The 23,247-nt window shown below is 54.4% G+C and overlaps 1 protein-coding gene and 1 long non-coding RNA gene across 2 annotated transcripts in view; one reads left to right on the plus strand and one right to left on the minus strand.

Annotated features, from left to right (window-relative positions):
- The window catches only part of ZCCHC24 (zinc finger CCHC-type containing 24), a 64,225-nt gene that overhangs the window by 4,520 nt on the left and 36,458 nt on the right, over nt 1–23,247 (minus strand). The window contains exon 3 of the mRNA XM_033209413.1: nt 7,433–7,597. Within this exon, the coding sequence (XP_033065304.1) occupies nt 7,433–7,597 (165 nt within the window). The remainder of the gene's footprint in view (nt 1–7,432; nt 7,598–23,247) is intronic.
- On the plus strand, nt 477–2,524 carry LOC117082606. Its single transcript, XR_004436706.1, has 3 exons — nt 477–558; nt 1,364–1,506; nt 2,261–2,524. It is a non-coding gene; the product is annotated as an uncharacterized LOC117082606 (long non-coding RNA).

Below are 23,247 nucleotides of genomic sequence, written 5' to 3' on the forward strand. Positions count from 1 at the left end.
CCTGAGTGCTCCCTGAGGAGCCAGCACCTGAAGCTCACCAGGTTAGAGGCAGGACACGGGTGCAGCCTGTCCAGATGAGGAAACCCAGGCCCACAGCAACAGAGGCCTGGACCCACATCTGACCCCAGCATCCGGCGCCTCTTCCCTGGCCACTCTCCACTTGCACCCCTGCTTGTGTGGCCTCAGAACTCAAGGGAAGCCTAACTCGGACACAGTCACAGTGCTTCGGGCTTTTGGTGAGCGAGCTCCATGAGGTCAGAGCCAGGGTGTTGACTGACCCCCACATCTCAGGGCTGGCCCAGTGCCCTATTTGTTGAGGCTGCAAGAATGAAATCTCAGTTTTCTAACAGGGAAACTGAGGCCCAGAGAAGGGAGGTGACTTGCCGGGCCTATCATGCCACCCACTCACTGGGTGATCGCAGGGAGCCTCTGTTTCCTTGTCTGTGAAGTGGGCCATTGACAGTGCCTCGTTTGCAGGGGGACTGTGAGGATCCAGAGAGACACTTGGGAGTGAGTGAACTGGACAGCGGAAGGCACAGACGAGCACATTTCTATTAGGTAGGGAGCTTCCCCACTCGCTCTTTTCCTCCCCTTTGCCAAAGCTGGCGAAGACTTGTTTCCCTGGAGAGTTTATGGAGGCCATGAGGAGCAGCTCCTAAGTGGACGCTTTCTTGCCCAGCTCACGGGGATGCTGCCTTCTCTCCAGCTGGAGCCCCTGCCTGCAGAAGGGTCCCCTGCATGGACATGGGGGTCTCACGGGAAGCTGGTTAGCGCCAGCCGGGGGGCCACATGCCTAGGAGAGAGGGCAGGAGAACCCAGACTGCAGACCATGGCTTGGGATAGCAGGGGAGGGCAGCAGAGGGTGTGCTCTGTCCCCCTGGCTAGGCTGTGAATGGCTCAAAAGTAGTATGCTGGCTTCTCCACCCAATCCACAGTCTTGGCCCCAAGAGGACACTCAGAGTGGTCTGGGAATGGAAGAGTCAGAAGGTTCTAGAAGACAGGTGGGGAGACTGTGGTGGGAGGGTTCTGATCCAGGGAGCACCCTCCTGCCCCTGGCCCAGGGGTCATAAAACCCAGCTCTGTGCTCCCAGGCTTAAAGTCACAAAGCTAAGGCCTAGAGGGAAAGTCAGACATGTCAACCACATCTCAAAGGGCTTTCAGATGACTGGCTTCCCTGTCCAGCTTTCGTCCTGGCCAGGGAAGAGAGGAGTTTGACTTCCTGTCAGACCTGGGCTCGAATGCCGGTTCTTCTACCTAAGAGCTGTGTGACCTTGGGTAGGCCACCTGCCCCCTCTGGCCTCCATGCTCCCATCTGTGAACAGGGATGCTGATAACAGCTTTTTCATGGGCTTGTTCTCACCAGACAACTCAATGGAGATAATGAATACAAAGAGCCCGGCATGCAGAAGCTGTCTGTGCTTTGTCTTATCAGTGGGAGGGGGACACCAGCTGGTGCAGGGCCATCAAAATTGAGCCAAGATCCCAAGGTGAAAGAACCTAGGAAGGGTAAGTTCCCTGCTCTCCTGGATGTCCCAGGGAGACCTCCAACAGCTCCTCCATCTAGGGCTTGGGTGCCCCTAGGCCTGCTGGCAGAGCCCACAGCTCAGTTTACTGCCTGGACTGTAAGAAGGCTTTTCCACCTTGAGTTAGAATCTGGGTCCCTGTCGCCTCATCCTGGAGATCCAGCCACAGACTCTGCTCGGCTCCCAAGGACTGTCCGATTAGTATAGTCGTGAAGTGTCCCCTCCAGCACCCCAAACCCAAGCTGGTTTGCAGCCCCCACCCCCTCGGCTGGCCAGGGCCTCTTCCTGCACCCAGTCTTCCAGGACAGGCCAGAAAGGCCAGACTCAGCAGGGCCCACACAGCCCTCACTCCCCATGGCTTACACGTTATATGGCAAAGTACTGCCACCTAAGTCAGGCCACTCTGGAACACACCTAATGTCACCACTTCCCTGTGAGTGGCACAGGGAGGAAACAGGCCACAGATGTATGGGGAAGGGAGTTTCCACAGATGAGGCAACTGAGGCTCCAAGACATTAGGGACATCCCTGGGGCCTGCAATGAGGAGGTGGTAGGTGTGTGGCCTTCCCGCCACACATGCTGTTACCAAGCCCTGTGCTGCAGGGACATGCTGCCTACTGCCTGCAGTTGGCCCCACTGGCTGCACTGTACTGGGGCTCAGGACCAGCTTATGACCAGTGCCCACCCCAGACTGCTGCACTCCCTCCCAGCCTGAGTCCCTGGCTTTCTGTCCCCAGGACAGCACCTCCTGTGTTTGGTGGAGGGAAGGCCATCTTCACAGGCACAGCGCTCTCCCCTGGAAATTGACTGGCACCTGCCAGCTGCACCCACCCTGACTGGCATCTGCCTTCTGAGTCTTCATCTCTGGGGCTGACAGAGGTTTGGCAGGCCCAGGACTGAGCGCAGAACCTCCATGGAGACTAAAGGGGTCATCGCCAGTTTGTTTTGAAGACTGTTCTGGAACACTCTGTGTCTGGTGTCTTCTGCAGTGTCTCCATATGACATGGTATCACCAAAGTCTGACAGACAGAGCTTTGCATGCCAGCTCTGCCACCTATCAGCCAAGGGCTGTTGGGAAGGACCTTTCTTCTCCACAACCTTGACTTGTCCTTTTGGGACCTGGGTGGGAGGTTAAGAACATTCATTGCCTTTTTCCTAGTTTTGTGTGCGTGCGTGTGTGTGTGTGTGTGTGTGTGTGTGTGTATGAGTGACAGAGAAGTAAATAAGATGACTGTCTTCTTTTTACTTTTTATTTATTTTTATTTTTTCAGACAGAGTCTCAGTCTGTCACCTAGGCTGGAGTGCAGTAGTGTTATCTCGGCTCAGTGCAACCTCGGTCTTCTGGGTTCAAGCGATTCTCCTGCCTCAGCCTCCCAAGTAGCTAGGATTACAGGTGCACACAACCACCCAGCTAATTTTTGTATTTTGAGTAGAGATGGGTTTCACTATGTTGGTCAGGCTGGTCTTGAACTCCTGACCTCAAGTGATCCACCCATCTTGGCCTCCCAAAGTGTTGGGATTACAGGTGTGAGCCACCACACCTGGCCGACTGTCTTTTTTAGAGACAGGGTTACTGTCACATAGGCTGGAGTGCAGTGAATCCTCCCACCTCAGCCTTCCAAGTAGCTGAGACCACAGGCATGCACCACTATGCCTGGCTAATTGTTTAAAAAAATTTTTTTATAGTGATGAGGTCTCATTATATTGACCAGGCTCATCTTGAACTCCTGGGCTCAAGCAATCCTCTCACCTTGGCCTCCCAAAGTGCTGGGACTACAGGTGTGAGCCACTGCGCCCAGCAGAGATGACTGTCTTAAAGTATTTTATAACCATAAAAAGCTCTGGATGACTTAGTGATCACAGTGTGACCTGTAGCAAATCACTTAACTTCTCTGGGACTCAATTTTCTCCTCCATAAAATGGGGGCTAAGTCTGTAGGCTAATGCTACATGATAGGGTTGCTGTGAAGAGTAAGTTAGTCTATGCAAAGGGATTAGAACAGTGCCTGGCACATAGAGAACACTCAAAATGTTGGCCAGTATTGGTGTCATGTGTTATATAGGGTTGGGGCAGCATGGGGGCAGGGGAAGCAGCGAAGTCCCGGGTGAAATGCTCTCGAAACATCCTTGCCAGCGCCCTCCTGGGCTCATCTGAGCTGCGCCCCCTCCTTGGCCGTGACCCCATGGTGCAGGTTCCCTCTGTGGGCCCTGGTCCGACTGCTCAGCCCCGCTTGGCCTGCCACTGGGCGAGATGCTTGGGGAAGCTGTCAAGACACTCCCCTCTGTGGACGGGAAACACTGCAGCTGGGGCTGACCGTGGTGGAGGGCCTCCCCCACTCCCTGCAGCAAGGCAAGGCCCAGTGGCGTTTTCTTCTTGGGGGGACCAGAGCCGGCAGGGGGAGCTGCAGCTGGAGGCTGACAGGAAGCAGATGTGGCGACCAGGAGAGAGGGGAGGTGGATTTTCTCCAGAGACGGAGGCCGCACAGGTCAGGGCTCTGTGGTGCAGGAGAAATAAACCAGCCCTCTCCACCACAGGGCGCCATGGGGAGCACCACCGCTGCACTCTTTATAGGCTCTCGACAATTGGGGGATAGAGAGGCACCACCCTCCCACCCCCTCCCAGCTTGGGAGCTCAGGAGAGATCGAGCCCTGGGTGGTGGGAGACCTGGATTCCAAGTCCCCTTGATACCAGCTGACTGGTCACCCTGCTCAACTCCTGTCTCCTCTTGGGGCCTCAGTGTCCCCAGTGCACACAGTAGGTGCTAAATAGTAGCCTAACGACTGGGAGAGGGGAAGGGCCCAGACACACACTCTTGAGGGATCCTTTAGATTGGGTCCTGGGAGAGCTGATTCGGAATGTGGAGATGGGGGACAGGTGGTCAGGGAGGCTGTGCTGGGACTGAGCTTGGCAGGATGGAGATGGCGAGGCAGGTGAGGCCGTTGCCAGCTTGGGGATGGCGACATAAGCCAGGAATGGGCCTGGCATTATGGAAGGGGCATGGTGAGGAGCCCTGCCCAGCCAGATGCTGGGGTGATATCGGGGCAGGGGCCGAGGGCTGGAGCCACTGCAGAGACTCGGTTCCTGTGGGGCTTGGGTGCATGGGCTGGGCGCTGCCTCTCTGCTTAAGTCACAGAGGGGGTTGTAAGGACCCAGCCCCCAGGACGGTCAGCACAGACCCTAGCAGCCCCCATACATCTGAGGCCCTGCAGAAACTGGGCTGTTCCTGATTCCTGCCCCCAGCCAGCAACCATTATCTGCCTTCCCTCCTCCCTTCCTCCCTCCCAGACCACTTATCTGCCCTTCCAGGCTCCAAGCTATCCTCCATGCCCCCAGTCTACTGACCTTCTACCCCATCAGAGCTCTGCCCCACATCTCTCCCTCACGGGAGCCTTCCCCCAATAGCTCCCAGAGCTCTCTCCCCTCCTGCCTCCTCTGTCTGCTTGTCCTTTGTGGTGACTCAGCACACATGGAAGGCCCACCCCACCCCTGGCTCCTCCATCCCCCGCTACCTCATCGACAGTGACCTTTCCCTCCCACCACCCCTCAGCCACACCCTAGACTTGGGCTTCTTCAGAAACCACCCGTCTCTGCCCCCTCCTTTTCTCCTTCCATTCCACTGGCTCCCAGACTCCACCCAGTCCACAGGCCCACCCAGCCTCCCTCTCCACCGGGCCTCTCTAGCTTCCCCTCCCTGCTGATGCCCCATGATGAAGCACCGTCATCATGCTTTTACAGATATGCCCACCCCCCAGCCATCTGCCCTCTGGAGTGCTCACCCAGCCAACCTCTGTCCTGTGGACCCTCTGTACACCAGGCCTGGCCTGCACCTGCCAGGCGAGCTGTGCTGGAGCAAGTCACGGAACTAGGCTGACACCTGCCACTGCATTAGGATCACGCATCTCCCCCGGGCCTGGGATGCGGCTGGGTGGTCCAGCCAGTTTTCCCTAGCAGGCTGCTTCCTTGCTCGTCCTTCCTCAAGCCCACCCCAGCCCGCCTCACTCCTACCTGAGAACTTTGTCTTCCATTTGCTGAGAAAACAGAAGCGTTGGATGTGAGGTTCTTCTTGCACCATCCAACCCATGGACCTTCCTAATTACCCCCTCTTCTCCCTCCCTCCTGTGCTGATAGGTGAAGCATCCCCCGTTTTGCCCCCGAATCATCAGCCTTTTGCTGTCTTCTAGATCATTCTCACCAGACTGCACTGGGCTCCAGGCTCTACCATCTCCACAACACCTAGCTCCAGGGCTCCTTCCTGGTTGTGGCTACTGCTGTGATTCTCTCCACAATCAAACTCTCCTCCAGAGAGTGGACAATGAGGCATTCCCTCTGCAGCCAGATCCACACCAGCCTCCCCTGACACTGCTCCATGGACACTGCCCTGACCTCCAGGCCAGCTACAAATCAGCACCTCCACTCTCGCCCTCACACGTGACTGGCCGGGCTTCTGTGCTTCTCAAACCCTGGTTGTAGTTCAAGTTCCCCAGGTAAAAGTGATACTTTTGTTTTGCTTTGTAAAAGTTTGAGGAACATCTCCTTATTGCCAAATTTCCAAGGCACTCCTCTGTGGTCTCTATACCTGACATTTGAGCACCAAACACCAGTCAAGCCTCCAACAGCACTTCCTGAACCCCACCCCCGGCTTCCAGGACTCTACGCTCCCTGGTTCTCCTTCTCCTTACTGGGTCTTCCTCCTCTATCTGACCATCAAACACTGGGATTCAGCAACACTTGGTCTAGGGAATCCCTTCTCTACTCTGTCCACATTCTTTCTACAGGAACTCAAATCCATTCCCTACTATGTTTAGGTTGATGACACCCACTTATGTATGGGCCATCTTGACTTCTCACATGAGCTTCAGAATTATAAATCTAACCGCCTTCTTGACGTCTCTAATTGGATTACTGCGAACATCTCAAATGTAATCTGTATCAGAAGAGCCCTGCTTTCATTTCCAGCACGTGTGTCCCCACCAGGCTGCCCAGTTCAGGAACAACCTCCTCCATCCACTCAGGTGCTCTAGCCTGCCTGGGGTGGAACTGTTCTCCTGGGCTCCTGTTCTTCCCCCACATTCCACCACCAATCTGGTGATGCTTGGTGGTGTCCCATCCAGCTCCAGAGCCACCTCCAGAGTTCAGTCCCCTCCCAGCTTGTATGAGGGCTATGGTGTTGTCTTTCCCACTGATCTCCCCACTCAATCTCTGCACACAACCAGAGTAACTGACTTAAAACGAATCTGAAAGCCCTGCTGCTCTTGGGTTCCTCGAGTGCCCCCAGGGCTCTGTGACAGCCCCATCTAGCCCTCTGCCCCAAGCCTCTCACTGCCCTTTCCTGCTCCTTCACTGAGCTGTGGGCCTGGAGCACTCCAAGTCCTTATGGCCTCAGGGCATTTGTACCTGCTGTGCCCTCTTCCTAGGATGACCAGCCCCCAACTTGTGATAGGCCTAGCTTCCCCCTGTCCTCCAGGTCCCCGAGTCAGCAGCAGCTCCTCTGAGTGGCTTTCCTGTGCAGCTGCCTGAGGTAAGACTTTCCTAGGAGGAGCTGGCCCCATCCCTCCCACATGCCTGGGCCTGGTGCACACAGACTCCCTGTTGACATTGGCCAACTGGATGGATCAAGGAAGGAAATTGGAGTTTTCTGCTGCTTCCTGCTGTCCTCACGTCTCTGTCTCACAACAGCAAGCCCTGTTCACTAGTTTTACAATTTGCTGGGATTCCCTGGTCTCAAGATGTTGGTACAGTTGCCCCATCATTCTCCTTCCCTTCCCTTCCCTCCCATTTCAGATGAGACAAGGAAAGAAAGGGTCAACTTAGAGAGATATCCCTCATAGGAGGGAGTAAACTGAGGCCCGGTAAGGGAAAAGTCGCCCTCCCATGGTCCTTCTGAGAAGGCCCCAGCCCACCTGGCTCACCTGCTTGTGCGGGTACACGTTGATGTGGCACTTGATGCACTCCTGCCCCATGTTGGCCCAGGAGTTTCCACTCATCCATTTTCTCTTGCACTTGGGACACTTGTACTCGCCGAAGCAGCGCTTTTTGCCCTGGTATGGAGTCAGGCCCTCGCCTTTGGGGCGTGCCTATGGGGCAGGAAGCAAACACAGGGGATTGGGGTCCAAAGGCCAAGAGGATGCCCCATGGGGCTCTTCTGGCCTCTGCCTCAGTCTTCATGTCCTGTGTCCATGTGTACAGGCCCCTTTTGTCCCCAGTCTAGATAATATCAGGGATGTCCCCAGAGCACAGACAGGATCCAAAGGCTGGGAGACACATGGGGAACAGAAAACAGAGGAGATGGTGAAAAAACAGAGGGGCACGTCTCTTCTAGATTTAAGGAGTAAAGTATTCAGTGGTGGCTGGAAATTACTTCCTTAACTCACACGTCATCAAGGGCAGCTGGTCTCATGGTCCTGCACACAGACACTCTTTGGCCTACCCAGCAGTGTGCTTTAAAGGGTCATTGAAGAGGCAATACAAGCACAGAAACTGGTGGCAATGCCAATGAGTCTTCCTCCTCCCTGCACCCAGTCAGCTCCTCTACTAGGAGGCAATCCAATTTTCCTCATACCACTCCAAAGGCGGGCCCTGCATTTATAGATGCTTATGACATACAAATTTGTACATACATTCTTTTCCCTTATGAAAATGGAAACAGATTATCCATCTGGTTCTGCATCTTCCATTTTAAAACTTTATCTTATTTTGTTTTTTCGAGACAGGGTCTCGATATATTGGCCAGGCTGGACTCAAACTCCTGGGCTCAAGGGATCCTCCTGCCTCAGCCACCTGAGTAGTTGGGACTACAGGTGCATACAGCTGTGCCTGGCTACTGTTTTCTTACTGAATAATACATGTTAGAGTTTTCCCTACATCACTACAAATAGAGTTACTGCATTCAGTTTAACAGCTGCACACAGTATGAGTCCATGCAAGCTCCATAGTGCATGGACCAGTTACTATTTTAGAACATCTAGCTTGTTTCTGTTCTTCCATCATTACAAACAATGCTATAATGAACAACTTCATATGTGTATCATTTTGCACATGTGTGAGTGTATTTGTGAATATAGAAGTAAAATTGTTGGGTCAATGGGTATGAGCACCACTAATTTTTAAAGAGCAAATTCCCACTGCCCCTCTCCACATACTGCAGGTATCCCAACTTAACGTTCCACATCAGCATCAACAGAGTTTTCATTATCACCAATCTAAGAGGTAGAAAATCTTCTCAGAGGAGCTTTGACTTGTGTGTCTTTTATTATGAGCAAGAGTGAATTTGCCATGCATTTAAGAATCACTTGTGTTGGCTGGGCACGGTGGCTCACGCCTGTAATCCCAGCACTTTGGGAGGCTCAGGCAGACGGATCACAAGGTCAGGAGATCAAAACCATCCTGGCAAACACAGTGAAATCCTGTTTCTACTAAAAATACAAAAAATTAGCCAGGCGTGGTGGCGGGCGCCTGTAGTCCCAGCTACTCGGGAGGCTGAGGCAGGAGAATGGCATGAACTCGGGAGGTGGAGCTTGCAGTGAGCCGAGATCGGGCCATTGCACTCCAGCCTGGGCGACAGAGCAAGACTCCATCTCAAAAAAAAAAAAAAAAAAGAATCACTTGTGTTTCCTTTGTGAACGATTTGTTCATACTATTTGTGATTCTTTTTTCCTGCAAGAGTAGCCTAATATTTTTCTTGTTGATTTGTAACTGCATTTTATATATGAAAGAAACAAGCTATCTCCCACATAGTGTTATTTTAACAGCTTTACTGAGATATAATTCATGTAGCTTACATTTTACCCATTTAAAGTGGACAAATCAATTGGTTTTAAGTATATTCACAGAGTTCTACAGTCATCACCACAATCTAATTTTAGAATGTTTTTATTGCCCCCCAAAAGTAGCCCTATACCCAGTAATAGTCCTTCCCCATCCTACTCCCACTTCCTTACCCCACACAGCCCTAGGCAGCCACTAATGTACTTTCTGTCTGTCTGGATTTCCTCATTCTAGGTATTTAATATAAGTAGAAACATACAACATTTGTCCTTTTGTGTCTGGTTTCACTTAGCATCATGTTTTCAAGGTTTGTTCATGCTACAGCATATGTCAACACTTCAATCCTTTTTGTTGCCAAATAATACTCCATGGTATGGATATGCCATGTTTTATTAGCCCATTTATCAGATGATAGACACTGGGGCTTTCTCTAATGTTTGGCTATTATGAATAATGCTATTATGAACATTCACATGCAAGCTGCAAGTGTTTTTAAAAGTTGAATGAGTTACCCTAATATTTGCAAATGGGAGATTTCACACAGAAATACGACCACACTGATCTAGAATCCCTGCCGGCTGAGGTTAAGGAGTGGCTACCCCATCAGCTTCCTCCACATCACCTCTGCTCCCACCAGCTGCAGCTGAATATATGTTCTCTACTAGGCCTTCACAGACTTTGAGTTGGAGAGGCTTAAACGCAGGCTCTCCACAGTGGCTATTCAAAGTGTGGTCCCCAGACCAACAGCGACAGCGCCACCAGCTTGTTAGAAATGTAGAGTCTCCAGCTCCACCTTGGATCTGCAGAATCAGAACTGCATTTTAACAAGAGCCCCAGGGAATTAATATGCCATTACATTAAAGAAGCGCTGGGCTATGAGATGATGTTGCCATAGTAACTTTCCTTGGGGAACTGCCCATTTATGAAGTGGTGCGTAATGGTTACGGGCACACACTCTGGATCCAGATCCTAGCTCTGGGATCTTGGGTAAGTTACTTCACAAGGATAAGGACAGTAACTACCATATAAGACTGTTCTGAGGATTAAATGAGCTGAGGATTAAATGCAAAACATTTAGAACAGTGCCTCGCACACAAGGCAAAACAGGAATATTAGTACTATTATTATTTATTAATGTAGAACAAAAAGTGGTATATAAAATTGGTACATAGTTTCTTCCTTTACTAATCATGCCTCTTTGTCCCAGGCGCCATTACTACCACTCGATGACAGCCTGCTAGAATTTCAGGCAAAACACTAAGGGGGGACATGCGTGCTGAGTGAGCAAATCTAAAGTTAGAAAGTGACACCAACACCACCCTGATCTCCTGGGCCCACTGCCTAAAGTCTTTGGATCCTCAGTGGCCTTCCTGGCAGCTGTAACATTCTTGGGAGAAGTTTCAGCCTGAGTTCCAGGGCAGGGCTGCCCTCAGCACTGGTCAGATCTGAGAGAGGGGTCAGCCACACCCGAGGGAGTGCTCAGTGGGCAGCCAGGGCCCGGGGGTCAGTCAGTTTGTAATAGAGGGGTCAATGTGTGCCTCTGAAGACACACTGAGCTCTGTCGATCTCAAGTTAGTGGGTGTCCCTCTGACCATTTCTGGTGCCCACTTCTCCTTCACCTGGGGTCTGAAACCTGTGGCTTCTAAGCCATCCCCTCTATCACAACCCCTCATCTTCCATCATCTGAAATAAAGCACTGGATGAACTCCCTCCCCCATGTCTCCCCAGAAGCATCTACGTCTTCAGAGGGGATAAGGGGGCAGGCGTGGGTGCCTCCCTGATGCTGAGGTCTGAGATTCCTTGATTGAAGGTGGGAACTTGGGGACTCTCACCTCCCAGGCTCACTCTGGAGCTGGTTCTGCAGGCCTCTTAGCTCAGAGAGCTCACAGGACCAGGTGCCTGGCCTCACACAGTTGGGGCAAAGGGCAGGGGTCAAGGTACCAGAAGGAGGGGTCAAGTCATTCCAGGACACTGGGCAGAGTGAAGCATGGGGACTGAGGCCACACTGGAGGTGGACTCTGGGAATTTGTTCCCCGAGCCCCTGCTTCAGAAATGAACAGGAAGGAAACCCACACAGATAAAGGAGACACTGAGTGCGAACTGAAGGGAACAGGAAAATGAAAGAGAAGAGCGAGGGGTGAGCCAGGAAGCATGGACGCACCATGTAATTAGAAAAGCAGCCGTCTGGAGCCATCCATCAGGGCGTGTGGGCTGCTTGGCAGGCAAGGGATGGGGCCCCAGCCTCCTGCAGGACCAGACGTCCTCAGCGCACCATTCCCATGGCTGCTGTCAGGCCAGGCACTGGGAGGGCCTGGCTCCAACACACCATTGCATGGGATGTGGCTCAAATTGTGGTCTCCAGGACCAGATGCCTGCAATGACATCTGGTTCTGCCTGTGACTATCTGGGGGGTTCCTCGTCAAGTTATTCAAACTCTCCATGCCTTGGTTTCCTCATCTGGAAACCAGGATGATGATAAAGGACCTGCCTCCCGGGGCTATTGGGGTTTGACACATTCATGCGTGTAAAGGTCTCAGCTCAGTTGCTGGCACACCGCAAGTGCTCGGTCACCATTAGCTACTTCAGGGTGATTCTCTTCTTCCTTGCCTGCACTAGGAGAGGGAGCAGAGGTATCTGAGGTATTGCAAAGGCTAGGGCTGAGGTCCGCAGGCATTAGTCCCAGGAGGATGGTTCCAGACATGGGAGGGAAACCTGGGAGGGACATCTGGGTCACTCTCTATCCCTGGGTAGGAACGGATTGGCAAGCAAAAGAAGAAACAGCATTAGGCGTCTTCACTTTCTAGAATTCTCATGGAAGGACCATGCTGCAGAAGCTCTGGGGACACTGGTGGCAGAGGTTGAGGAAAGAGGAAAGAGAACTGGCGTTAGTGTGGCACCGCCTGCGTGCTGGGCTTTATGCTCAGGATTCCACAGCCCACCAGGCCCCCAACGAACTCTCCTAGGATCCTGTGGGGCAGGGGACATTATCAACCCATTTAACAGATGGTGAAACTGAGGCACAGGGAATGGGTGGGACTTGCCAAAGTGCTTCCAGTGCGTGAAGGGCAGCAGGCTAGGCCCAGCAAGCTCTTCCACAAGGCCACACTTGATTCACCTCTTCTGTCTGCCACTCCCAAAATTGTCCCCACCATGATGGAGGCTTGTGCTGTTGGGGAGAGACCCCCTAGCAGGAATTTTATAAGAAAATTCCTAGGGCCTCCCCTCAGCCCAGTCCAGTGTCAGGCCTTGGCTGTGACCTTGGTAGAGGTGGCCTGTAGGGCAGGGGTAAAGGCAGTAGATGGAAGAGAAGACAGGACTGTGGGCAGCTCTCAGCAGCGAGGAGCCACTTCCTGGAAGGGTTCAGTCCCGACATTGTTTATGCTTACAAATGAGGGCAGGGCCAAGGGGAGAAGGAATTTCTAACGGAACAAAGGCTTCTCTACTCACCCCCCCCACACCCTCACCATCCCCCAGCCCCGCCTCCTCCCAGAAAGGCACAGCCTCTTCTCATAAACTTCAGCATGAAACAGACGGTAACTGCTGACAGCACTGCAGGGGCCACCACCCGCCCGGTTGGGAAGGATGCCAGGCCTGACCAGGCTCTCCTGACCCAGGCCCCTGCCACGTACCCCTCTGGGGGATGACATCTGCCAAGAGGCTGGGCAAAGCTCACTGGAGCTCAGAAACCACCCCTTGTAGCACAGACAGGCTCTTTGGGGACCAGAGAGGCAAGAGGACTCACTCAAGGACACACTCAGTAAATCTGACTGAGCTCGGGGGAGGGAGGGATCCTCTGACTTCCAGACTGGGGCTTGGATCGTCACAGGAGGGCAGCCTGGGAAGTGGGAAACTGTGGCCAGTGTAGGGGTGGGAAAGAGGAGCCAAGCCAAGGAGCAAAGAAGGCAGCACTGCAGGGCGGGGAAGTGGGAGGGGCCCCCCAGGCAGGCCAGCGGCTGGGGAAGAGATGTGGAAGAGGCTCACACTGGCTGGGCACTTCTTCAGAATGGTTCAGTGTTTTCTTCCCATTCCTGCATGAAATCTCTTGAGGTTGGCTGGGAGGTGGTGAGCTCCCTTTTACTGGAGGTATGCAAGCAGAGGCTGTGTTAACAAGTATCAGGCAGGCTGCTGAGGGGGCCTTTGTCCTGGTCAGGCAGGTGGATCTGGTGACTCTGGAGGCACTTCCACCTCTACAGTCCTTCCAGCCCCTGCATCTGGTGAAGGCCAACCAGGCAGGTGTGCAGACAGGCACTCTGAGATGCTGCTGGGTGGGGACTGAACAGGTATATTTTCCTACTGTATTTCTATATGACAACTTCAAAATTCTGTAAGCCTTCAAACTTTAAACAAATGTGCATTCCTTATCCTAAGAAAATCCATTTCTGGGCGACTATCCCAAGGAAATTATCAGACATGTGGACAAAAAAGATGTTCAGAAATGTCCATTACAGCGTGAGTTAGGACAATGTAAATCTGGAATGAGCAAAATATTCAACTACAATGCCTGGGTTCCCTAAATTACGTTATGCCCTTTGGATGAATGACAACAAAGCCATTAAAATAGTTATGGTGATTTTTCTTAGGGGTTTGGGAAAATACTTACAAAGAGAGCAGGATAAGCATCCGAAGATAACCGCTGCACAAGAACAGGACTGGCAGGAAAGCAGCCACAAAAGCTGAGAGACCGGACTGTTGATGATCTTACTTCTGCAGCTTACTCTCTTTCTTAATGAATGAATTGCCTTTAATGAGTGGGTTACCATCTTGGAAGAAAATGGTAACCAGCCCACTCCCTGGCCCGCAGGCCCCTCCTGCCCCCTAGGGGGCGCACTGTGCTTTCCCAAGGTGACAGAAACCCCACAGAGATGGTGGCTCTGGCCACACTCCTGCCCCTGCAGGTGCGGACCCTGGGGCCTGGTCGCTGGCTGGCCTCAGGCTGCTGGTTCTGTTGGATCATGCTCATGTCCACAGAGCTAGCTGCCCAACCATGGAATGCACTCCCCACCCCTGGGTCCCTTCTGCTCCTTCCATTTTAAGGGAGGTCAGACATGTCCACACACTGTCACGTAACACCAGAGCCTGACTGGTCACTCCACCCCAGCTGCTTGAAGTCCCACCATGAGTGAGTGATCCTTTAGGGTGAAGCTTGATCTCCTCACCCCTTTGAGACAGTGAATCCCTTTTGCACAGAGGTGACATTGTGGCCTTTGGTTGTTGAGGCAGAGAATCACAGGGACTGGGAGGGGACCAGGGTGGGCACTGAGAGCCTGAGGCTGTGCCCTGCACACCATGACTCCAGGCTTCCCTGCGCCCCATATCCAGAGAGCAGAATTCTAGGCCTCTGCTCTCTGGATATGGGTTCCAGCCATAGGCCTCGATACCTCCCAGCCTGAGGTTAGCGCCTCACCCCCAGAACTGGCCTTGCCACTCCCATCTGCACAGGAGCGCAGGCCTGTGCCCTGCCAAGCCCTGGGATGGAGAAATCACTGTTGCTCCATCATTGGGTATTTTTGGTCAGGGCCAGGCACTCTTTGTGCCCTGACAACCACCCATGAGCTAAGTATGGTTAGTCCCAGGTTTCAGATGGGAACGCTAATGCATGAAGAGTTTACATGGCTTGCCCAAGCTACACTGCCAGGAAATGGGGCAGTCCAGATCCGAGCCCAAGACACTTAACGTGGGGTCACTTTCTAAACTGCTATGCAACATGTCAGGATTGCACAAAGAAGAGACCCACCAAGCCGGGATGGTGAGAAACAGGAAGGGGCCGCTGTTCTTATGGGTCCTGGCATGCTGGGGGCATCCCTCCCCATCTCTGGGCCTCAGTTTTCCCATCTCCAGAATGAGAGGTTGGACTGACTGCTGGGCAGGGTCACTGGCCTCCCAGGAGGCCCATAACTCAGCATGTGCCTGGCAGCCCACTCACGCTCCGCCCTCCCATGGAGCACAAGGCCGGCCCCACCGTGCGTCCAGCTGAGAGGCTCTGACTGGAGCCAAGAGGAGCAGGGGGAGGAAATAAAGAACAGATGGGCTGCCTGCCGGCCCCTGTCCCGCCTGGTCTGCCTAGTCTGCGTGCTTTCCTGCAGCCCTGCCGCTGAGGTGGCCCTGGGCTCCAGTCTACCTTCCCAGAGAGGAAGATCCCCAGTCTCAGGAGTTCGAGAAAGACTTTCCACTGATGCAGAAACAGAGATCACAGGAGTGGGGCAACTAGTCCACAGAGGGGGCGCAGGGCTGACCATGGACTCACGACCCCAGCCCAGGACCCTCTGTATGGCCTTGCTGGCCCTTGCCAGAGGAGGCAGAAGGTCCCTGGTCATTCTCCCTAGTGTCTCTCTTTGAGCCTGGGGCAGTGCGGAGCAAACGGGATAGAGGTCAGAGGTCCAGGTTGGGCCCTGGCTCTCCCACGCCTGTCTTAGAGCCTCGGTTTTTCTTTTTTTTTTGAGACGGAGTCTTGCTCTGTCACCCAGGCTGGAGTGCAGTGGTGTGATCTCGGCTCACTGCAAGCTCCACCACCCGGGTTCACACCACTCTTCTGCCTCAGCCTCCTGAGTAGCTGGGACTACAGGCGCCCGCCACCATGCCCGGCTAATTTTTTGTATTTTTAGTATAGACGGGGTTTCACCGTGTTAGCCAGGATGGTCTCGATCTCCTGACCTCGTGATCCGCCCACCTTGGCCTCCCAAGTGCTGGGATTACAGGCGTGAGCCACCGCGCCCGGCCAGAGCTTCGCTATCTTCCATGTGAGGGGGCTGTTCTGGTGGAGCTGGAGACACTAACATTCAATGAGCACCTACAATGTGCCACATGCTTTCTGACCTTACTCTCAAGAGCCCTTTCATTTGACAGGAGAGCAAACTGAGGCACAGAGAGGCCAACCAACCTACTCAAGGCCACACAGCTGTGGAGCAGAAACTTAAACCCAATCTGCTGACTCCAAAACGACACTTTCCACTGAATGCGCAGCCTCTCCGAGAGACGGTTGAGAGAAAATGAAAGAAAAAGCCTGCTCCTAGGAACACAGCCCCACCTCTGACCTCTGACCATGGCCACCACCTCAATATTCATTTGTTCACCTAATTTACATTGAGCATCCACTCTGCACCAGGCTCTGTGGAAAATTCCAGAAATATAGAAACAAGACAGATGAAGAATACCTTGTCTTCATGGAGCTCTCAGTCCAAGGCTTTCCAAAGAGGTCAGCCCTGTGACCATTTCCCCAACCATGGCCCACACCAGTCACGAACTTCCCCAGCCACATACTCCCAGGCTCAAGCCCAAGTCGGACTGACACCTGTGAAAACATGCTTGGACTCATGCCCTCAGGCAGAGGCCACACAGACCTCCCAAGTGACAAGACCTATGCATGGCACATGAAATTATCTCTGATCACTGCTACGGCCTCATGAAGTCAGTACTCTTAACCCTAATGACGGATGAGGAAACTGAGGCTCGAGACAGGGGCAGCAAGTCTGCCAAGTGCCGAGCCCCTGGCTTTTCCTTCCCTTCTGTGATCTGTGGTACTGCTTTAGGGACCAACCAAAGACCTCCACACTCACATGTCCACATGCACGGCTGGGGGAGGCAGGTGGGAGGGCTGCAGCCCTGCAGCCTGGTCTGGGCAGCTGCAGGCTCCACGGAGGCCCCGGAGGAAGCAGGCGGTCAGAGGGACAGGCGGGCTGGGCCGCCGCCTGCAGGATGCCGGGAGGGAGGAAGGACGCGGCAAGAGGCCACCCGGGGCTTCCTCTAGAGCCTCAAGGGCCTCCTTGTCTGCGCACAGCCGTCCTGGCCTTCTTGCCCAGGGCCCCCTCCCCTCTTCTGGGTTCCTGCTGCAGCCCAGCATGGGTCCAGAAGGCCTGGCCTCTTGTCACCCCTCCCCCCCCACCCTGTTCCCAGCCTAAAGCCACCGCAAAAATGCCATCCTGATTCCACAACACTAGGGTTTGTCAAAGTGCAGGGAACAATGGGAGCTTTCACAGGGACAGGAAAAGGCCTCAGGAAAACCCTGGGGAGGGGGGCAAGGAGTGGGGGTGTGGAGAGGAGGGAAGGGAGATAGAGAGGAGAAAACAAGTGGAAGACAGAGAGATGAGGGAGAGATCCTGGAGAGACGGGGAGTGAGGACGTGATGTTGGGAATGAGGGGCAGGGAGTGAGAGAGTGCCCGTCAGAGCAGATAAGAGGAGAGGGGGGGCGACAGGGTGCCCAGGAGAGGCAAGACATGATGCGGAAACAAACCAAAAGGGCCGGGAGACAGACATTCGGGGGACGGGGCCCACAGAGACCAAGGAGCCCCTCCAGGACCCAGAGAGGTGCCAAGCACCCCAACACTCAGTGCCTCCAGGCCCTGTGCCCGGCCCTGAGGCACCACTGCCCAGAAGGCAGCAGAAGCCCCCTCTCCAAATCCCACCCCAGCCAGGCGATTTGGAGTAATCGCAGGCAAAACTCTTTGGAAAGCAAAGACATTTTAATCACATGAGCAGCCACTCCCTAAGTTATCTGTTTCCTGCTCTGGCTTTCCTCCCTTAGCAAACCACACGGATCAGAGTGGAGGGGCGGGAGGGGAAGAGGGGCCGGTCCAGAGGGGTGGAAAGCTTCCGAATCACAGGGATTGCAAAAGACAGAGGTTTCCTCCACTGCTGCAGAGACAGGGATTGCTGGCTGCCTTAGTGGATGGATGGAAGGTTTGCAGCCTCCCTGCTGTTCGCTGATTGCTGGAGGGGACTCTTGAGTTTGAAAACCATTTGTTGTTTCCAGGTCTTGTACATCCCTCTTTGGGTCCGTTTGCTCAGCAAGACCTTTCTTCTGACCACACCCCTCTCTCCTGCTGCAGTCACCGGCTGAGCTGGGCCAGGCAGAGTCTCCCCGAATACTTAAATGAAGGCCCACTTCAGGTTTGGGCCTCACCGCAGAGCTGAGACAAAACACTGAAGGCATTCAGGCCCCTTCCCCCTCTGGCCCCAGCTGACCTTCCAGCCACAGCACTTACACTCCAATAAAGAAAAGTCACTCCCCGCAGGTGACAAGCTGCCCATCTGTGCCTTTTTCTTGCTGTTCCCTGTACCCAACACTTCACCAGTGAACGGCCATGTACCCTTCAAGAGCAAGCTCCAGGGGTACCCTGGTCTCCCTGGCCCAGAGAGGGCTAATGCCCTGCTTGGGAGCTCACCCCACTGCCAAGTCCCAGGTTGGCTGCTATGGAGCCAAGAACCCACCCGCCGCCTTACCCTGGAGAAGGCCCTCTCCCTGAACTTCCAGGGGACTTTGTGTTCTGCACCACACACTTAGCTCCGGGAAAGGCGAGAGACATGCCCTAGGTCATGTCCTGCCCTGACCCCGCCTCCAGCTTGCCAAACTCAGAAATTTCATCCGAAATTTAAAAGAAATTCCCCAAACTGCCATCTTGTTTTCCACTAGCCTCTCCATGTGCTGTGGTCAGGCACACCCTCCACACCTCTCACTTCTATGGGAGCACTAGGCTCAGGCTGGGACTCAGAATCCATCGGCAGCTGGAGGGGACACCAGGAGTGGCAGTGCCTGCAAAGGGTGAGGTGTGAGGTGGACAGCAGAGGTTAGGGCAGGGCGGAGGTCACACAGATAGGAGGTGGCAATGCCAGGGCTGATCATGGCGAAGGCTCTGTCCACTCCCAGGACGCCCCCTTGGGCTACGCTGAGCACCCTGGAAGGCTGTCTTGAGCTAGCAGTGCCATTTGCACAGGGCAGCTGGCCCCTGGCTCTGTGTCTGAAGGCGTCCCTGGCAAGGCCTGGCTAGACAGGACCGTGAGCAGCCCAGCCGTCCCTGGCTGGAGGGAAGGTGGTGGGTCAAGAGGTGGAAAGGCCTCAGCCTGGAGTGAGGCTTTGGGTGTGAGGGCCACAGCCCTGGGAGGAGGGGACAGGGGAGCTCAGCTCAAAATAGTGATGGGGGAAGGGTGTGCAGGGTGGCCAAGTGCCAGAAAAGAAATCTGATCTGTCCTGGCCAGTGAAATGCTGAAGTCAGCAGTTTGGGGCCACTCTGGCAGAGGCCTGGGGGCTGGGGCCCCCACTGCTGCCTGGCAAGAGGCTGCGGGCCTGACTTCCAACTTCGCAAAACCCTCACATAAATCACCTCCTCTCTCTGGGGTTCGATCTCCTCATCTGGCCAGTGATGGGTAGAAAGAGAAGCAGACTTTTCATCTCTGGGTGAGCGCTGGAGCTCACAGTGCTTAGGAGAGGACGACAACCACAGACGGGGCGGAGTGTGCTGAGTCTCCCCTGCGGGAGCTCACAGTGCTTAGGAGACGACGACAACCACAGACGGGGCGGAGTGTGCTGAGTCTCCCCTGCGTGCTGGGGCTGGCCATGCACAGAACCTGTAGGTAGCTTCCTTGTGATCCCATTTCCAGGTGAGGAAATAGAGGCCCAGAGAGGTTAAGTCACCTGTCCAAGGTCACACAGCAAATAAGCAGCAGGCTTCGAACCATGGCCTTTCTCGCGGTTGCCCAATTCCCTCATTGCTGAGTGAGCTATCGGAGGTCCAGAAGGCCATGGACAGGTACAAAGGACACCTGTGGCACCTGTTCTTCAGGTGGGGGTGCGGGTGCTCTGCAGAGGAAGAGCTGCTCTTATGGGACTTTCACAGGCGGTTGCAGGGAGGAAGGAAGCCTCACACTTCCCACCCCTGCTGACCCTGCTTCTTCACCAAGGGGCTGGAAGACATTCCCAAACTGACCTTTCTGCACTGTCCCCAAACGCAGTGGTGTTCTGTGCAGGAAGCTCTACAGGAAGCAGGATGATAGAGTGTCCCCAAATGGTCACTTCCCCTACCTGGGCCCCAGGTTCCCTGGCTCTAAAACCCTCACAGCTCCTGCTATGGGTGGGGTTACCTCCACCAGCCATTTCATCCTTCCTTTAACCCCTACAGATGAGGAATCCAAGGCGCGGAGAGGTTAAGAGATTTGTCTGAGGTCACACAGCCAGGAAACAGCAGAGCTGGGATCCAAACCCAGGCCAGACTGACTGCTGCAACACTGCATGCCTCCTACATGGCCTTGAGCTCTGACCTTCTCATTGCCCTTGTCTGTGGACAGTCCCACAGGACAATAATCCCGCTGGTGCCCTGAAAAGGGAGGAGAAGGAGAAGGGGCTGGCTGGTGATACTTGTTTTCATACCCACCTTTACACACCTCAGTCTCACCACCTGGCACACCCTGCCTCCCAACCAAATCCCGTGGAAGCTGCACTTCCTCCTGGAAGCCTCCTTGACTGCCCTGCCTGCAGAGACCCTTCTGGTCTCTGCCCCCTTGCCTCAGGGCTTATCTTGTCACTCTCTGTGCCACAGGGCCACCCTAGGACCCCCTCCACACCTACTGAAGGCAAGCTGGACACACGCCCTGCAACCTGTGTGCACATATGGCCTCTTTGCTAGGGTCTGAGACAGCGCCTTTAAAGTGCTGATGGGGTGGAGCACCAGCCAGGTGCAGACCTGCCCCCAGGGAGCGCCTGTCCCAGAGGAGCACTCAGTGGTGTGGGAGCCAGACTGACCATTGCACAGTAACCGTACCACACACAGGGCTGGGAGTGCCAGTCCACATTCCCCAGCAGGAAGCGAAGGTTCATTCTGAAGCCACACGGCTGTGCTCGTCTTTCTGATTCCAGATTCCAGATTCCTGAGCCCTTGCTTCTAGAGCACGCACTGTTCTTCGCTCATAAAAGCACGCACAGGACCATCGGGGCATTGGTACACTGCATGCTGCTGCCCCAGCCCTGGAGCTCAGAATCAATAGGTCTGGGGAGGCCTGAGAACCAGAGTCTCTCACAAATGCCTGGGCGATGCAGCTGCTGCTGGTCTGGGGACCCACCTGGGGAGCCACCGCCCCAGGGATCCTGGTCACAGTCTGTTAAAGTCCAGTCAGATACTGTCACTTCGACGCTGCCCCCATATGCCCATTCTACAGTCCAGGAAACTGAGGCACAGAGAAGGCAAGTGACTTGCTCAAGCCATACAGGAAGTTAGGGTCAGAGCTGGGAGTGGAGCACGGGGCTCCTCACCCCAGGAGCTGGGCTGGTTGCAGGACAGTGAGGCTGCTGTGCTTGAGCGGGGAAACAGTCTGGATTGGGGGAGAAAGGGCCATCTCTTTAAAAGCAAGACTGGTGGTAGTGTCAGTGGCAGCGGGGTACTGGGGAGGGCTGGCCTGGCTCTCCTGGCCCAGCCCCAAACCTGTGACTCCTCGGCATCTGGAAACCATCACTGGGAACAATGATCGTGGAGCAGGACGCCGGGCTGCTCAGGGGCTCCAGCCCTGTCTGTTCAGGAAGGCAAAGGAACACAGAGCCTGCAGGCACCTCCTGCCCCCACCTCCACCACTGATGTTTGCCTTGGCACCAACACACACAGCTCCCAGTGGGCCCAGCTGTCGGGAAAAGTCAGCCCCTGAGCTACAGATGTGGAGGCTGGTGGCAAGAAGCCTGGGTGCCCAGAAGCCTGGACAGAAGCCAGTTGACCCCAGCTTAGCTCCCTGCTCTGCCTGCACAACTCCTGGCTTATGATTGTAGCACTCTGGGCCTCAGTTTCCCTGCAGGGAGCTCAGGGACTACCCAGGTTAGGCTAGCTGCTTACTATATAGTGGCATGTATCTGACCAGCTTGATGCCTGGACCCCAGCTGTCCCCAGGGATCCCGCTTGTCCTCTGTAGGCCAAACAACCAGCCAGGGAGCAGGGGAAGCTTTGGAGCACCAATCGCCACGTGCATGTACTTCCTCTTCACGTGTGCCTCAATAACTATGAGTTACGCACCCACGAGGCACTGGAGAGGGGTGGTTAACAAAGACAGATGCAACCCTGGCCCCCATGAACTTCCAGCCAGGCGTGGAGGAAAAGAAAAGTAAGTATTCCATTCAGATCATTAAAACTGTGATGAGAGCTATGAAGAAATGGGGTGCCATGGCAGAGAAGAATGGGGATCCCCTCTTCAGAGTGGGAAGCCACATAGAAGGTCTGTTCAGGACAGTCAACCATTCCCGGTCTCTGATGGTTCACAGCCTAAACTGCGTAAGGTGGGTGTTTCTGACCTCCTTCCTGACCCAGCCCCTGACCCAGCCCCTGACCCAGCCCCAGCACACTGCCACCGACAAGCTCTGTGACCTGCGGTAATCTCCTTCCCTGCCTGGGTCTCAGTTTCCCCATCTGTCCATGATGGGGGGATAAAGTAAAATCAGGAAAGGCAAATACTTCTCCCTGTGTGTCCACTCATTACTTGCCACCAAAGCACTGTGGTGTAAAGGATTCTGCAGCTACATCCAAGCTCAACAGGCAAGAATGGTGTGATTTTCATGGTACCTGCCCTGCCATGGCCAGGGGCGTAGGAACACATGACTTGTGTTGGCATTCCTTACCTAGATGATCCCTAAAGATCCTTCCAATGCAAATAGTTCCACGAGTAGACGGCACACAGGCTTGAGAAGTGGACAGAGTCCAAGTCCTGGCCACTGCTTCTGCACACCTGTGGCGCTGTAACAGAGGCTAGTTTTTGCCAGGCTTGGGCCACTTGGGGGGTGTGCCTTCAAAGCACAACTCTGGCTGCGGAAGCTCTTTAGAAGTGTGACTCTTCCTCCAGGGAGCCTTCCCTACCAGCACTCCTAGCAGACATCTCTCCTGCCCTCCAGGGACCCCCGCACCTTGTGGATCTCTGTAGGAAGCACTTAGGATGCATCCCTCTCAGCTCTTGTGTCTGTCACCTCCTTCCCTGCCCTCTCCTCAGGGACAGAGACCCTGTAGGGGTCCCCTCTGATTCCCTGGGCCCAGCGTGGGTCTGGCACAGGACAGGGGGCTCTGGGGAGCAGGTGAAGGACAAGTGACCATTTGGACATGACTATCAGTTTGAGAGAAGTAGCTGGAGGAGAAAGCCAGAGGGGTAGGGGAGGTGTGGGGATGGGGCAGGCAGCGGCCTGGCAACTTCCTGGGCAAGCACGCTGGTCACTGTTCCTGGTCCTCA

Source organism: Trachypithecus francoisi, unplaced genomic scaffold (genome assembly GCF_009764315.1).
Source record: "Trachypithecus francoisi isolate TF-2019V2 unplaced genomic scaffold, Tfra_2.0 Lachesis_group9, whole genome shotgun sequence".
Lineage (NCBI taxonomy): Eukaryota > Metazoa > Chordata > Mammalia > Primates > Cercopithecidae > Trachypithecus > Trachypithecus francoisi.